A 15,354-nucleotide genomic window follows, 5' to 3' on the forward strand; every position below is an offset into this window, starting at 1 on the left:
CAATCTCGAATCGATTTTAATGAGCTTGATTTTTATTTGAAGCTGGGTACAGAAGATAGATATTCTAATATTGACATTTTGCAATGGTGGAAAGACAACTCAAAAGAATTTCCCGTTCTTTCTAAAATGGCTCGGGATTTGCTAAATATTCCAGTTTCAACCGTGGCATTGGTTGGGCCGACATTGGAAATGCTAGTATGTTTCAAAGATTGGGTTAGATCAGATCGAAGAAATCAAGGCATAGAAGAAAAGCAATCAGAGGACAAAAAACTTGAAGATGTCATGACAATGTCGTCTGATGGCGAAAGTCATAATCAATCACCAGATGACTAATTTTATTAGAATCTTTTGAGTTTTGATCATATCTGTTGTACTTAGAAGTTTTTTTCTTTTCTTTTCTTTTTTTTTTTTAAAAAAAAAAAAGATACTTCATGAAAGTAAAATTAAGTCCATTGTCAAGACTAGAATCTAAGATATGTCGTTAAGAGTGAACAGATCTCAACTATCTTATCGCAGTCCAACGTGGTTTGTCTACTGAAACTAATAGCATGTTTGGCCGAGCTTCTCCAATCCTAGAAGCACTTTTTTCAAAGTTGATGTTTTTGGCCAAGCTTTTGAAAGAAAAAAAGTATTTTTGAGAACACGCAGAAACAGAAAAAAGTAATTTCTTTTCAAAAATACTTTTGAAAAAAATATACTTAGAAGCAATTTTTAATAGCTTGGCCAAACACTAATTACTGCTCAGAAGTGCTTTTCAAATTAATTAGCTTAACACAAACTACCTCTAACCCAAAGTACTTTCGAGAAAAAACACTTCTCAAAATAAGCTGATTTTTGCAGCTTGACCAAACATGCTATAAGTCACACACATAACCGTGGTGCCCGATCCAGCTCGTGCATACCTCGACTAATTCCACAAGTACCAGCTAAACTCTTTCTCTTCTTTGGGAGGACGGAAACTTGAATTCCCAACTCTTACAATTTGCAAGTAACCAAGGTATTATGCCAGTAGGCTATAATGGGAGTCACTTGCAATGAGCACAACGGCAAATATCCACTGAAGTAAACCTCTTAGTTTAAAAATAAGAAATCTGAAAGCCTACTGCATTTTCAAAACAAACAAGAAGTTGATCAAACTACCTTTCTAGCAAAGAGTACAAACGACTACGACTTTAAAAAAATACAAATGTTTCGGCTAGTATTAGAAGCATTTTCGATGAACAACAGAAGGTCCACTCTCGTCGTAATCTGCCTTAGTTATGTGCTGGTTTTGAGGGAAGACGACTTTGGCAAGTATAGCACCACCAATCCATGCTGAATATGAAGTCAAGTTCTCTGGCATATATTCTGGAGGCTGTAAGAATATCAGGAAAAAGGAAACTTAGTAACTACAAAAAGTCAAAACTGAAGTGCTAAAACTGTTGGAACTTTAAGTGGAGCATTAAAACGATCAAGAGGTACGATATGAATGGAGGATATCCTGCCATTACATATCAAACAAAACAAACAATTATTCCTTCGAATGATCTGCTGCCCGGTTTTTTAACTATCATAAGTAAGGTGGTAGCTCTTCATTCATGAACGAGCACTTATTCATAAGAGAAGCAAAGTGGCAGCTCCTGATTCAGAAACCTGGAGTTTCCGGAATGACTTGGCTGACAATCTTATGTTTGCCATAATGGGCTGCTTTTATGATGGAAACATAAAAGCGCTAATGGTATTATTGACATGGAGAACGAATAAGCATATAAGCTTGAAGCGTTTGATCACTCCCAAGAAGTCAAAAGAACGCTAAGCTGTCAATCGAAGAATAACAATAAGATACCTTTACTAGCGAAGGACGAACAGCTGATGAGCAAAGCGTAGCTTCTCTTTGGAACCGGTCCTCAAACCCTACAACCACAAGCAACACAAAGGTTAGCAGCTATAACAGTTTCCTGCAATATAAGGAAAAACAGTAGAGCTTCAATCAGTGAAAGCTTCTTTACTCCTAATGGATTCAAGGAATGAGCAACTATCACATGGTCCAGGCATACAAGTTCAAATTACATGTATTAGCGCTACTACAACATCTGCAAGACCCAAGGAACAACAGAGTCTAGACTTTACAAATGGCCAGTGCGAACTTCAAAGGAAGGACGCGTTCAGGCATGTCCAATCCATCCGTGCTAATCGACTGATTGAGGGTCTCTGAATCCATTCCCCTCTTCACCGTACACTCATCATCCGACCAAAAAGATAAGAGAAATGTCTAATCACATCTTTAAGACACCATTATACAAACTTTTTTACCTTCATTCGCAATATATGTTGGCTTATGTATTGATGGGGAGAGGAACAAATTCTACTTCTCTTCAATGTGATACTCCATACCGATCTCCCTGCCTACTTCAAGTTACTATTGTTGTTTTTGTTGTTTTTATTGATAAAAGTATAACTACAAGAGAAAGCCATGTTATTTATTAGTTTGTCAATACCAACTCTTTTTAATTTGTTAATTACCATGGTCTCTGGACGACCTTGCACACTCCTCGACTGATCCAAGGAGCAGTCGTTCACAGACCAAAAGCACAAGTGTCGACTCAAACCTACCCACCAAGGCCGAAGCAGATAGGTTTGCACCAAGTGTTGGAGCTGGGAATAGAACCAGGACATTTCCAAGTTATTACTCCTATATCTCAACCGCTCACTCAGCCAACCCTTTGGGAACTTATCAATGCTAACTCATCAACAAGTCAATCAGCTCTTCCTGCTTTTCATTTGGGATAATGTGCAGGGTAGAGGCCTAAACCAGTTTGGTAAGAGGGGATAGTAAGATTAAAAAGGGTGTGTCCTGGAGCTTGGGAAAAATGTTACCAATGAAAGGGAGAAATGGTCCCTTTGATCAATAGCATACTCATCAGCATTTCAATATATTTTGTGTGGCATCACCATGCAGGCATCCATTGAGAATATTACAGGAATATCCTATTTAGGAGAGGCAGAAAGGAGACGTTGAGATTGCCTTTATGTTTTACTCTTTGCTTGTCAAACAGTTGCTGTAGCCATCAAGCATATGAAGCACAAGCCAATTCTATGAAGAAAATTATCAAGGTAGTTCTCCTAAGGAGAAGACATATTTTGTAAAGAACAATTATTGCTGCTGACTGCTACTTATGGTCCACTAGCTAAACATCAGCCCATCAGACCTCTTCTAAGTGCACTCAATCTCAAATGTATCCAGTACACTTGCCCCCCAAAAAAATACCAATAACGGAAAATAAAAGGGAATATTACACTTCCCGGTCGCATTAATTCGAGCAAGGAAAGGACTGAATGTCATACAACCAGCATTTCAAATACATCCAATCAAATTGAACTACTTGAGATAAACCAACAAAACAAAGAAAACTAAAAAGTTCTACTAACAAAACAGAAGCGCAGAAATACAGAGAAATATGAACATTCGTCAGTCACATTCATCTAAACAAGGAGATGAAGACTGACCGGTTATAGTAGCAGTGCCACCACAAAGTACTGTGTTCTCTAGCAGCTGGCGGTGATTTTCAGACGACACAGACGAAATACTATGAACAAGCTGCTCGACTATTCCATGAGTATCATTACCCAATATAGATGGTTGAAACAATGCCTCACCAACTGTGTATCTTTCTTTTCCAATTGTGATTACCTAAAATACAAAAAAAAACAAAATGAGATCCATTCACACCAACAACCCCACAAGATAAGGATGACAGAACAACAATAAACGAAGGCCGGCTAAAGAAAATTTTATTAAAAGCAGTAAACTGCAATACACCATGATCCTAAAATACAACGCCCTTACTCCTATTAATGTCTAGTGTTTAGTGGAGTGCAAAAAGCTCACAGCCCTTTAGCTCCTTTCCCTAAGATATTTACTTACTTTTCTGTTCCACAGAGAGAAGCAGAGAAAACTATCTAACATTAATCCTACTAATTTTAAAACCAAATCGGTCTTCAACTCCATAATGTGCCACCGAAAGTGTTCACAAATGGAGGTTTTGAACCCCTTTGCTAGAACAATACAATCAGAAAAGCGGTAATTTTAATGAACTGGCTTGTTCTAGCAAAGCGACACTAAAGAGAGCCACTACACTACAATTTCCTTTAGAGAAATTGAACGAGGATTTCTTTCAGCAGCTTCAGAACAAAAGGTTATGTTTACCTTTAGAAACTAGAAGAAATTTTAGAAATTAGAGATGTATAATACAATGAATTGGTTTTCTATCAACTTTGTACAATGGTGCCTTATAAGCTGAAAAGTAGTGCAAAGAAACCTGGCCATCCGGCAGAGTATGTTTCTCTTCCAGGCATGATTGTTGAAGCTTCTCATAGGCAATATCATCATCAGCACAGCATGCATAGCGCTCTTTCAATTTTTCCACATCAGAAATATTGAGTTTCACTGTTGGATTTGATTTAGTAAGCTCATCTGCTAGTAACTTTGTCAAATCCAAACCCCCGATTTCCAACCTTCTTGATGCTATGTGCTGAACAGCACCCTCAATGACAGGTGCAATATCTACAAGGTCATAAAAAAGGACAGCAGGAAGAACTGTCAGAAATCAACACTAACGGGGAAAACAAAGAAAAGTAAAGCAATATTTCCAAAATAGTAAGCAAACAGTTCAACTTTTAGAAGTAAAGAAGCGTGCATAAAGAATTTGAACATTCATTACAGGCAAAATAAGGAAAAGCCATATTTCTGATAGCAAAGAGAAGGAAATCAATTCTCACAGTTCCTTAATCTAAGGCAAGAAAAAAGAAAACAACAGTATTCTGCTCATTCCATATGAATAGAGGCTATGAGTTTCTTTTCTTTCTATCCATTTATTTGGATGAGGTAACATAAATCGTATAAAATGTAGGCACCAAATAGGTGCTAAACCTGTATGAAACCTGTGGTAGCGATGAGTGATAAAATTATTACTCCTACTTGTCACGTCCTTAGTTGTTAACTAAGTACACGTGCGGCACTTGACAACTCGCTCACGAAATTGCACAACTTGTTCACGTTCTTGCTAGGTCAAGTCAACCTTACTACACTCAAGATCGCCAAGAGAATCGCCAAGAGAATGGAAGAAAGAACACAAGAGAATTGTTAAAGGAAGCTTTGTATTAGAGAGAACTTGAATTGTTTGTTTGGTTGATGAATTACAAATAAATGCCCCCTATTTATAATAATCACCTAGGGGCTAGTATGTAAATAATAATTGTTCTACAAGTCCTTCAATATTTACAACTAAGTCCCTTCTCTAGAATATTCTACACAGCTAGATTCTTCTAAGGATTTTCCTAACAATTTTATAGGATTCTAGGGTCTTCCTAAGGAAACCTCTATATTTCTCTAGAACCTTCCTACAAATGCATAAATATCTAGAACTTTTCTAAGGAAATTCTCCATAGTTCTAGAATATTCCAGCAAGATCTTTTCCCTAACTTATGTAACCCTTCCATATGGCAAAAATATATGCCAAGTGGCACCTATGTGGCATGATGGTGTGGCGGGTCATGACATACTGCTCAAATTTTCTCAAAAACAAAATTGAGTTACTATGACCTCTCGTATTTCCGTACTTTTAACCTCAAATGATGTAGTCTTTAAATTTACGGAAGAACAATGCAGCATTTATATGCAAAAGAGTGATATTACAACATTGCAAGCTAATATCATCCTCATTGAAACCTAAATTCCAACTTTTTAAGATGTAGGGAGATGAATAAAAATTATTCAAGGTCACTGAGAATTAACGTGCTCTAGATAGGTTGCTGTTCACCAGGTGTCAAGTGTTGCACACACTCTTCTCTTGAATATATATCAAGATAAGAATTTTGGTGCGATAGTGTTGAACTTGGTCAAAGAAGGTGGAACCGTGAAAACACGAGGTGGACATGTGCACAGAACAGGGAGAAAGGAGGTATCACCTCATTTTGTCTTGAAGACAACTTGTTAGTTGCTATTCTCTTTCTACAACCATCGCTCTCTTTCTTTACACTCTTTCATGCGGATATGCTTCTCATCGATGGAGATTGCACCTACCCATGCGCTCCCTAACACCACTAAGCAAGGGTTCTTTGTGAAATTACCTCATTCGAGGAAAGTCAGTATCTTGAAACGTTTCATGACCTACTTTTCCTTATCTGGAAGTCATATTTAAAGTTAGTGTATTCACTCTTTTTAGTGGATGCATGTGTTCTATTGGATAGGGTGCTGTCCCTAAGTGACGTGGCTGAAGCAATCTTTAAGGGGCTAAAGGCCTATTTGTACAAATTTGTTGATAAAGCAGCATTAACTGTATCGGTTCAGCTAAAAAAGGCTCAACTCTAAATAGACAAAGAAAATGCAGAATATTGACGGGCATATTAACCGTAGCTACCGCAGGCTGGATTATTACCCTGCCTTTTGCTTGAAACTAATAAAACCAACTGTATTACTAAGTTTTTCCAACCAATACTGCAATTATAACCACATTCTCAAGCCTTTTATGTCTCTTTTCACTTTTATTTTGCATCTTGAAGGAAATAGCAAGAAAAGAAAGCAGACAATACTGCTACCTAACGACTACATAAATAGGCCCTATCAGATAACGGGAGACTAATTGATAGAAAAAGCAAAGAATCTACAAATACACGGATGTTGAAGGATGAAAAGTTTTAAGGTAATGCAGATACCAATTTTCCCATGACCAACATCAACAGTGCAGCCAGATATGCGTCCAACAGCATAAAGCGACAATACTGCCTGCTCAGAGGCATAAAACCCTGAGATGTTAAATGTTTCAAACATCAATTGCACCAACTGTTCCCTAACAGCCTGTAAACACAAAAGGCAGCGATATATATTAAATTACATTTTCGTACTAATACACAGTAAAGACATCAACTTGATGTTGCAGCTGAAAACAATAAGCCAAATCTAGCATTCAGCACCAATGACTTACTATTTGCTCCATATTTCAAGAATTTTCTTCAACATTACAGGCCAAGCCAATTACTATTTACTTAGCAAAGGAGATTAGCTTCTCAAGCTGGCATTACAGCTCATCCAAATGCAATTCTTTAAATCATTTTCTTGTCATGTGCATTGCTAACTAAAATGGTTTTCACTATAGAAACTGAACTCCTTTTTTAGCAGTTGTATACACACAAACCATTCACTAATTTCTAGAGAAAATTTGGTGATGGCCCCGAAAAATAAACAAATTACAGAACTCTGAAAAAGTTTTTTCTTAAAAATCAACAGCTCACCTTGGGAGTGCAAAGTGGATCAGTGAACAAAATTTGGCCTTCATTTCCAATTTCCCAACCAAGACCAGTGTAAAGAACATGGTGCAACAGGTCTTCCATGGCATCCCAATCTTTAATGAAACCTCTCTCAATGGGATCCACAGTGATATCCTCCTCCTCCTCCTCAACCAAGGAACCTTCATCATCTTCAGGAATGCGTTTCATTTGGGTCGGTATTACCTAAACCATACATTTCCAAAGTAAGAAAAGAAAAGCAATAACTACAGTATTACCATCTCAAAACCCAAAAATTCACAGATCAAGTAAATAGCAGAAAGTTCCAAATTTCAAGCTCTTTGCTTATGGGGTTTTTCTTGTACTTTGGCAGAGTTAGTACCATACATTCCAAAAGCAAAAAGGACAGCCCGGTACACAAAGCTCCCGCTATGCGCGGGGTCCAAGGAAGGCCCGGACCACAAGGGTCTATTATAAGAAGCCTTACCTTGCATTTTTGCAAGAGGCTGTTTCCACGGCTCGAACCCATGACCTCCTAGTCACATGGCAACAACTTTATAGTTACCGCAAGGCTCCCCTTCTCCTAAAGCAAAAAAAAAAAAAGAGTAACAAATACAGCATTACCATCTTAAAACCCAAAAATTCAAACAAATTGGAGTTAAGTAGCTGAAAGTTCCAATCTTGACACCCTATTCTTATGGGGTTTTCTTAAAGTTTAGTACCATATATTACCAAAGTATGAAAAGAGTAACAAATATACTGTATTACCATCTTAAATCCCAAAAACACACAAAATGGGGCAAAATAGCAAGTAAATAGCAGAAAGATCCAAAACTTGAAGCTCTTTTCTTCTGTTTTTTTAATACTTTTGAAGAATTAGTACCATATATTACCAAAACAAGAAAAACAAAGCAATACCTACATTATACTATCCTAAAACCCAAAAATTCATACAAATTGGAGTAAATAGCAGAAAGTTACAATCTTGAAGCTCTATCCTTATGGGTTTTTCTCATACTTTAGTACCATAGATTATCAGAGTTAGAAAAGAGTAGTAATACAGTAATACCATTGTAAAACTCAAAATTTTCACACAAATTGGGGTAAAATAGCAAGAAAACAGTATAAAGTTTCAAATTTGAAGCTTTGTTCTTGTGGGGTTTCTTTTTTTTTTTAAGTGTGGAAAAGAGGAGAGTACCATAGAAGGAGATTGATCGGGAACAGCAAAACCAGCTTTGAGTAATTTAGAACCAGCGTCCACTACTACTGCCTCCATTCTTGAAATTTTTTCTCTTTCCTCTCAGTAGTCAACAATCAAAACCGGTGGAGTTGTAAGAGGAAAGGGGTATTTGGTGAAGAGTGTGTGTGTGAGAGAGAGAGAGAGAGAGAGAGCAGACAATTTTGGCGGAAATTGAAAATGGTGGCTATTCCCACCTCTTTTCTTTTCTTTCCCTTTTCATCTTCTTTACTCAAACTTGTTCTCTCTTTTCTTTCTTCTTTTTGTTCTTTAAATTTAAATGGGAAACTTTGGCAAGGTAAATGAAGGGCAAAGGCGTAATTGATAAAGTTGCTGCTACTAAGAGAATAAGGGCTCGAGCCATGTAAATAACTTAATACAGAAATATAGGATAAGGTTGTGTACAATAAACTTTTGTGGTCCGATCCTTCCCCGTAGGGGTGTCAATGGATATTCGAAAACCGACCGAACCGTACCGTACCGAACCGATTTTTAGGTTTCTTAAAAGTTTTTATATAAATCTATAACTGTACCGATAATTATGGTAGGTTTTTTATTTTATAAAAATAAACCGAAAAAATACCGAACTGTACCGAATAAATTTTACCTATGAAAAATATATTTATTTGGTAAGTTTAAAAATAATAATGCATTAAATTTTCTTTGGGCCTTGGAATTATGAAAGTTATTACAAGCCAACAAGTAATTAAACTCAAAATACTAATTCTTAAAATATATTATGCTACTTCTACTTAAATTAAGTTATTTTAAGTATCTGTATTAGCAAGACACAAAGTATTCTAGCGATTATGAGTAGCAAACTACAATAATTGATGGATCTATACTCTAGCCATATTTCTACTTATATGTTTCCTTTCATATAATTTAGATTTATCTTTTTGAATATTTTATTTTCTATAGACTTTATTCTTGAGTCTTATCTTGGTATATCTTTCAACTCGTGTGATTTATATTTTATTTGTCTTTGTTTGATTTCTTTTACGTTATTGTAGAATAATTGATGGATCTATACTCTAGCCATATTTTTTTTAATTCATCACCCTTTAGACAGTAAATATGTCTAGAGAGTTTTGCTAAATCCTATAAAAGAACGTATGTTATTGCATTCTATTTCTACTGGTGAATTTTACACGATATTTAAAAAAATACTGAAAATTAACCGAACCGTACCGATACCGAAGAGAAACCGACATGATTGGAACGGTTTCGAAAAGTTTAATTTTGGTTAGACATAATAGAATAACCGAAAAAATGGTATGGTACAAATTTTATAAAATAATCGTCTGAACCGAACCATTGACACCCTTACTTCCCCGGACTCGCACATAGTAAGTAGGGGTGTTCAAAATCGAACCGAAACTGAAGCTTAATAGCTTATTATTATCAGGTTAACGGTTTAACGGACGGGGAACGAATTGAAATTCTTGTATTAACAGCTTATCGGTTTGGGGGCGGATTATTCAATTTTCTTAACGGATAATCAGTTAAGAATATATATATACATGTAAAATTTATTTTCATCCATATATATATTAAATAATCAAAAACCCTTCTTCCTCCAGTACTCTATCAAAGTGAATTAGAATAAAAGAAAGCCAAATAAAAGGAGTCATCTAACTGTGAAAAAAATAATAATAATTTGTTGTCTGAAACAAGATAACAACACCAGTTACACCACTGCTTCATCAACTTTGCCTGGGTTTTAAGGCATCCTAGAATTCTAAACATGACGAACATTTGTTTTAACAACGGCCAATTGGAAAGCTTTCACGTGGACTAAGGCCAATGTGCATAAACATAAATAAGATTCTAGACAGATGATTTATCCATCACGGTGTCTCTTCTGTTTCGTCTCTCTTAATACGTCGACGAACTATTTAAACATACAAAGACTAAATTTTATTTTATTTTGATTGAATTAGGCTGATAAACTGCCCGATAACCACCCGATAAGAGCTAAATCGATATCAATCCGCCCGATATCTTATCGGGTGGCTGGCGGATTAATACATTTAAAAGCCGATAACGATAAGCCAAACCGTTAAGAGTAAATAACCACCAAATCTGTCCGATAAGCAGCCCTAATAGCGAGAGCTTAATGCATGGGGCTGACCTTTACTCTGGATTGTACCTTTATGGTCCAACTCTTTCTCGGATCCCGAGTATAACGAGAGATTAGTGCATTGGGCTGACCTTTACTTTGGTAGGGTAAAAAATTTCTCCAAAGTTTTAATTTTGAGGTACTTTTGATCTTCTCGGCAAGAATATGTTTTTAAAATTTTGTTTTTTATTAAAAGGGGAAAAAGACTTTCATGAAATATTAATATTTGGGATAAAAATTATTTTCGAGGAACAAGATGCTATATTAATCTTTGCATGTTATGATTGGTACTAGTCATGTAGAGTTGAACATCGAAATCAAATAATGCTTTAATTTTGCAGATAAAAAGTAGTCATGCATATTTTTACAAGGCAAAATCAGAGCCACTTAAACTTACCGAATTTTCATCACGGATTCCCGATAAATAAACTTATATTTTTTCCATTTGAACATTTCTATTCGACCAAATGAGCATTAATAAACACCTCCGTATGGGTGTGTATTAATCGCCTTGACATGGATGACATATCAAATACTTAGCCTTTTTATTATTTGACACGTGTAATTTATGGGGCCCGCCTTTTTTAAAAACTAATTTTGTCAACTTTATAATTTTTTAATAAATTTTGAAAACTTCCATCTTAGCTTTCCACCATCGGCGCCTCATCTCATCTGCCTCCCTGTCTACTTCTTTCCCTCCAATATCAGTTTTATGGTTTTATTATCACCACAATCAACCTTAAATCAATAATTTTTTTCTTTTTCTTCTTCAAAATCTATACCAGCTCCACCAAACCACCACCGTGAACAACTATTTTTTTGTTTAATCATCATTTTTATTTTTCTCCCATTATTTTTTTAAAATTCTCTCTGAAAACCCCAAATCAGTAAACAAAAAACTCACAAATCAAAAATTACTGGAGCCACCACTATTATCAAAGAATCAACCTCAACTCCACGAATTGTAGCACCACCAAATCGGTTGTACATAATCCCCAACAACTATTATACAAGACAACTTCTTCAATAACCTTTTGTAATTTATGATTTCGGGAATTATAAACTCTTCTACATCATCCTCATAAGATAGTAGAAAAAGGAAAAAAAAATGGTGAGTAATGATGGACATGAAAGCTTGAATGAGGAAGAAATTAAAAATAGAAGAAGAAGAAGAAGAAGATAAGGTGTGTGGGTTGGGGTAGGGAAGGGGACAGGAAGAAATAAGGGGGAAGAAGAGAGAGGTAATTAACTGGGAGAGTTTTCTTTCTTTTTAATAATTTTGGTCATGTTATAAATATATTATATTATAGATGTTCATTTACTACTCCGTTGTAAATAAGCTTCCTGAAGAAGCTTATCCATATGAGACTCCACCGTAAATATGTTTATCTATTTAGTACTATATTGGAAATAAGCTTCATGAAGAAGCTTATCACTTCGGTACCCGGTTATGGATAAACATTACCCCCAGTAGAAGTTTATCCATACCGGGTATAATAGGCTTATCTTTTCAGTACCCAGTTATGGATAAACATTACCCCAGGTAGAAGATTATCCATACCGGGTATAATAAGCTTATCCATTCAGTACTCCGTTATGGATAAATATTGCTCTCAGTAGAAGATTATCCATATCTGGTACAGCAGCAGCTTACACAGCAGCTTGTAGCAGCTTACACAACAGCTTGTAGTAGCTTACACTGCAGCTTGTAGTAGTAGCTTACACAGCAGCTTATAGTAGCAGCTTACAGAGCAGCTTCCTTTCTTCTATAAATAGAAGAGATTTCAGTTCATTATGTACATCAGTTTGAGTTCGAATAATATATCAGTTTCTCTTTATACTTGTCTTTACTTTACAGTCTTTATTTCATAACACGTTATCAGCACGAAGTTCTACCATCTCGAGCAAATATTTTGAAAGTATCTGAGGTAAGAACTTTCTTTTCCTAAATAATGTCAAATCTTTCTAAACTTGAATTTGTAGCCCTGGATATATCGGGCAAAAGCTACATGTCTTGGGTGCTTGATGCTTAAATTCATCTTGATGCGATGGGTCTGGCAGACACCATCAAGGATAAAAATCAGGCATCAAACCAAGACCGTGCCAAAGCAATGATATTCCTACGCCATCACCTTGATGAGGGCCTGAAAATGGAATATCTCACTATTAAAGATCCAGTCATACTGTGGAATAATTTGAAAGATAGATATGACCACCTGAAGATGGTCGTTCTTCCACAGGCACGTTATGATTGGACTCATCTAAGGCTACAAGATTTTAAATCTATCAGTGAGTATAATTCTGCTATGTTCAGAATTATTTCCCAATTAAAATTATGTGGTGATAATATTACTGATCATGATATGTTGGAGAAAACTTTCACCACTTTTCATGCCTCGAATATGCTCCTGCAGCAGCAATATCGAGAGATGAGATTTAAAAAGTATTCTGAACTTATCTCACATCTTCTTATAGCAGAGCAACATAATGTGCTATTAATGAAAAATCATGAAAGTTGACCTATTGGTTCTTGTCCATTCCCTGAAGTGAATGAGACGAACTTCCACCAAGCTAAACGTGGAAGAGGTCGTGGCCCCAGTCGTGGTCATGGCCGTGGTCGGGGAAGAAACCCCAATCATGGTAATAATAATACACCAAAGAAGCCTCCTCACCACCAGTAGTGGAAAAGGAAGGAACAAAAGCATGAAGCAGTGCAAGCGCCAAATGTAGAAAATGCATGCTGTAGATGTGGAGGAAAAGGGCACTGGTCACGTACTTGTCGTACGCCAAAGCACCTGGTTGAGCTTTATCAAGCCTCCCTGAAGAAGACAGAGAAAAATGCTGAAGCAGATTTTATTTCTGAAGATAATTTAGACTTCATGCATTTGGATGCAGCTGATTACTTTGCACTCCCAGAAGGAGAAACAAGTCATGTAATCGGTGGTGAATCTGTAGAAATGTAAATATTTTAATTTTTGTTGTTTGTAATAAATAGTATGGTTATGTAATTATTGTACATAAATAAAAGTTATGCTTTGATAATGATATTTACTATAATATATTTTATTTATGTTATTTTGAAGAATATGGATAACCCTCAAATTATGTTTGGATCAAAGACAAATCATGAAGATATGTGTGTTATTGATAGTGGAACAACACATGCCATATTCAACGATCAGAAATACTTTTCTTATTTGCATAAGGAAAAAGCAAATGTTTCAACAATTTCTGGTAATATAAGTTTGATTGAAGGCTCCGGAAGAGCCATAATTTTTCTGTCTAAGGGAACAAAACTTATTATAGACAATGCATTGTTCTCCTCCAAGTCCCGAAGAAACTTGTTGAGATAGATATCCGCCGAAATGGGTATCATGTACAGACAATAGATGAAATGAACAGGGAATATCTTTGTATTACAAAGAATATTTCTGGCCAGAAATGCATTGTAGAAAAGTTACCAACTTTATCTTCTGGCTTATACTATTCAAAAATTAGTACAATTGAAGCACACTCTATCGTAAACCAGAAGTTTACGGATTCAAATACTTTTGTGATTTGGCATGGCTGTTTGGGCCATCCCGGATCAATAATGATGAGACGAATTACTGAAAATTTGAGTGGGCATCCATTAAAGAACCTGAAGATTCTTACAAATGACGAATTTTCTTGTGATGCTTGTTATCAAGGAAAAATGATCACTAGACCATCACCAATGAAGGTTGATATTGAATCCCCTGCCTTTTTAGAGCGTATACATGGGGATATATGTGGACCTATTCACCCACCAAGTGGGTTGTTTAGATATTTTATGGTCCTAATAGATGCATCTTCAAGATGGTCTCATGTGTGTCTACTATCATCTCGCAACCTGGCGTTTGCAAAGCTATTAGCCCAAATAATTCGATTAAGGGCACAATTCCCAGATTATCCTATAAAGGCTATTCGCCTTGATAATGCTGGAGAATTCTCATCTCAAGCTTTTGATGATTATTGTCTATCCGTTGGGATAAAAGTTGAACATCCTGTAGCTTATGTTCATACTCAAAATGGCCTTGCAGAGTCATTTATTAAACGCTTGCAATTGATAGCAAGACCACTACTTATGAAAACAAAATTGCCCACTACTGTTTGGGGTCATGCTATCTTGCATGCAGCATCACTTATCCGTCTTAGACCGACACATTATAATAAATATTCTCCGTCACAATTAGTTTTTGGTCATGAACCAAATATTGCCCATCAACGAATTTTCGGATGTGTTGTATATGTGCCAGTAGCACCACCACAACGTAGTAAGATGGGACCACAGAGAAGGATAGGAATATATGTTGGGTTTGAAGCACCCTCTATTATTCGCTATCTTGAACCATTGACAGGAGATTTATTTACTGCTCGATTTGCAGATTGTCGATTTGATGAAATAAATTTTCCACAATTAGGGGGAGAGAAAAAGGAAATCAAAAGAGAAATTGTGTGGAAAGTTTCATCATTATCTCACTTTGATCCCCGTACCCCTATATGTAATCAGGAGGTCCAGAAGATCATCCACTTACAGAATATAGCAAATCAAATGCCAGACGCATTTACTGATTTGAAAAGGATAACTAAGTCACATATCCCAGCAGAGAATGTGCCTATCCGAATTGATGTCCCCGTAGGACCATATACTAGCATGAGAGCTAGTGAACCTAAAGCGCGCCTGAAGCGTGGTAGGCCTTTGGGTTCTAAG

At 36.2% G+C, this 15,354-nt stretch overlaps 1 protein-coding gene across 2 annotated transcripts; it reads right to left on the bottom strand.

Moving 5' to 3' along the window:
* Window positions 1–814: 814 nt before the first annotated feature.
* Window positions 815–8,752, bottom strand: LOC107794883 (actin-related protein 7). 2 transcript variants are annotated; one of them, XM_016617450.2, is made up of 8 exons: window positions 8,462–8,695; window positions 7,751–7,846; window positions 7,270–7,488; window positions 6,694–6,835; window positions 4,299–4,543; window positions 3,487–3,670; window positions 1,826–1,893; window positions 815–1,354 (listed from the first exon to the last, which is right to left on the bottom strand). In XM_016617450.2, exons 2-8 carry the CDS (start codon window positions 7,790–7,792, stop codon window positions 1,202–1,204), a joined length of 1,053 nt encoding a protein of 350 aa, XP_016472936.1. In that variant the 5' UTR covers window positions 7,793–7,846; window positions 8,462–8,695; the 3' UTR covers window positions 815–1,201. The 2 variants fall into 2 exon arrangements, with proteins under 2 accessions (XP_016472936.1, XP_016472927.1); XM_016617441.2 differs by lacking the exon at window positions 7,751–7,846 and having other exon boundaries at window positions 8,462–8,752.
* Between the last annotated feature and the right edge of the window lie 6,602 nt (window positions 8,753–15,354).

The sequence above is a fragment of the Nicotiana tabacum genome, chromosome 11, assembly GCF_000715075.1.
Source record: "Nicotiana tabacum cultivar K326 chromosome 11, ASM71507v2, whole genome shotgun sequence".
In the NCBI taxonomy this organism is placed as follows: Eukaryota; Viridiplantae; Streptophyta; class Magnoliopsida; order Solanales; family Solanaceae; genus Nicotiana; species Nicotiana tabacum.

Coding starts and splice junctions, on each gene's coding strand:
- LOC107794883 (XM_016617441.2), bottom strand. CDS start 8,539: ATGGAGGCAGTAGTAGTGGACGCTGGTTCTAAATTACTCAAAGCTGGT. Junction 7,489..8,461: donor CCGATCAATCTCCTTCTATG/GTACTCTCCTCT, acceptor TGTATGGTTTAG/GTAATACCGACCCAAATGAA. Junction 3,671..4,298: donor ATACTCTGCCGGATGGCCAG/GTTTCTTTGCAC, acceptor TTTGTATTTTAG/GTAATCACAATTGGAAAAGA.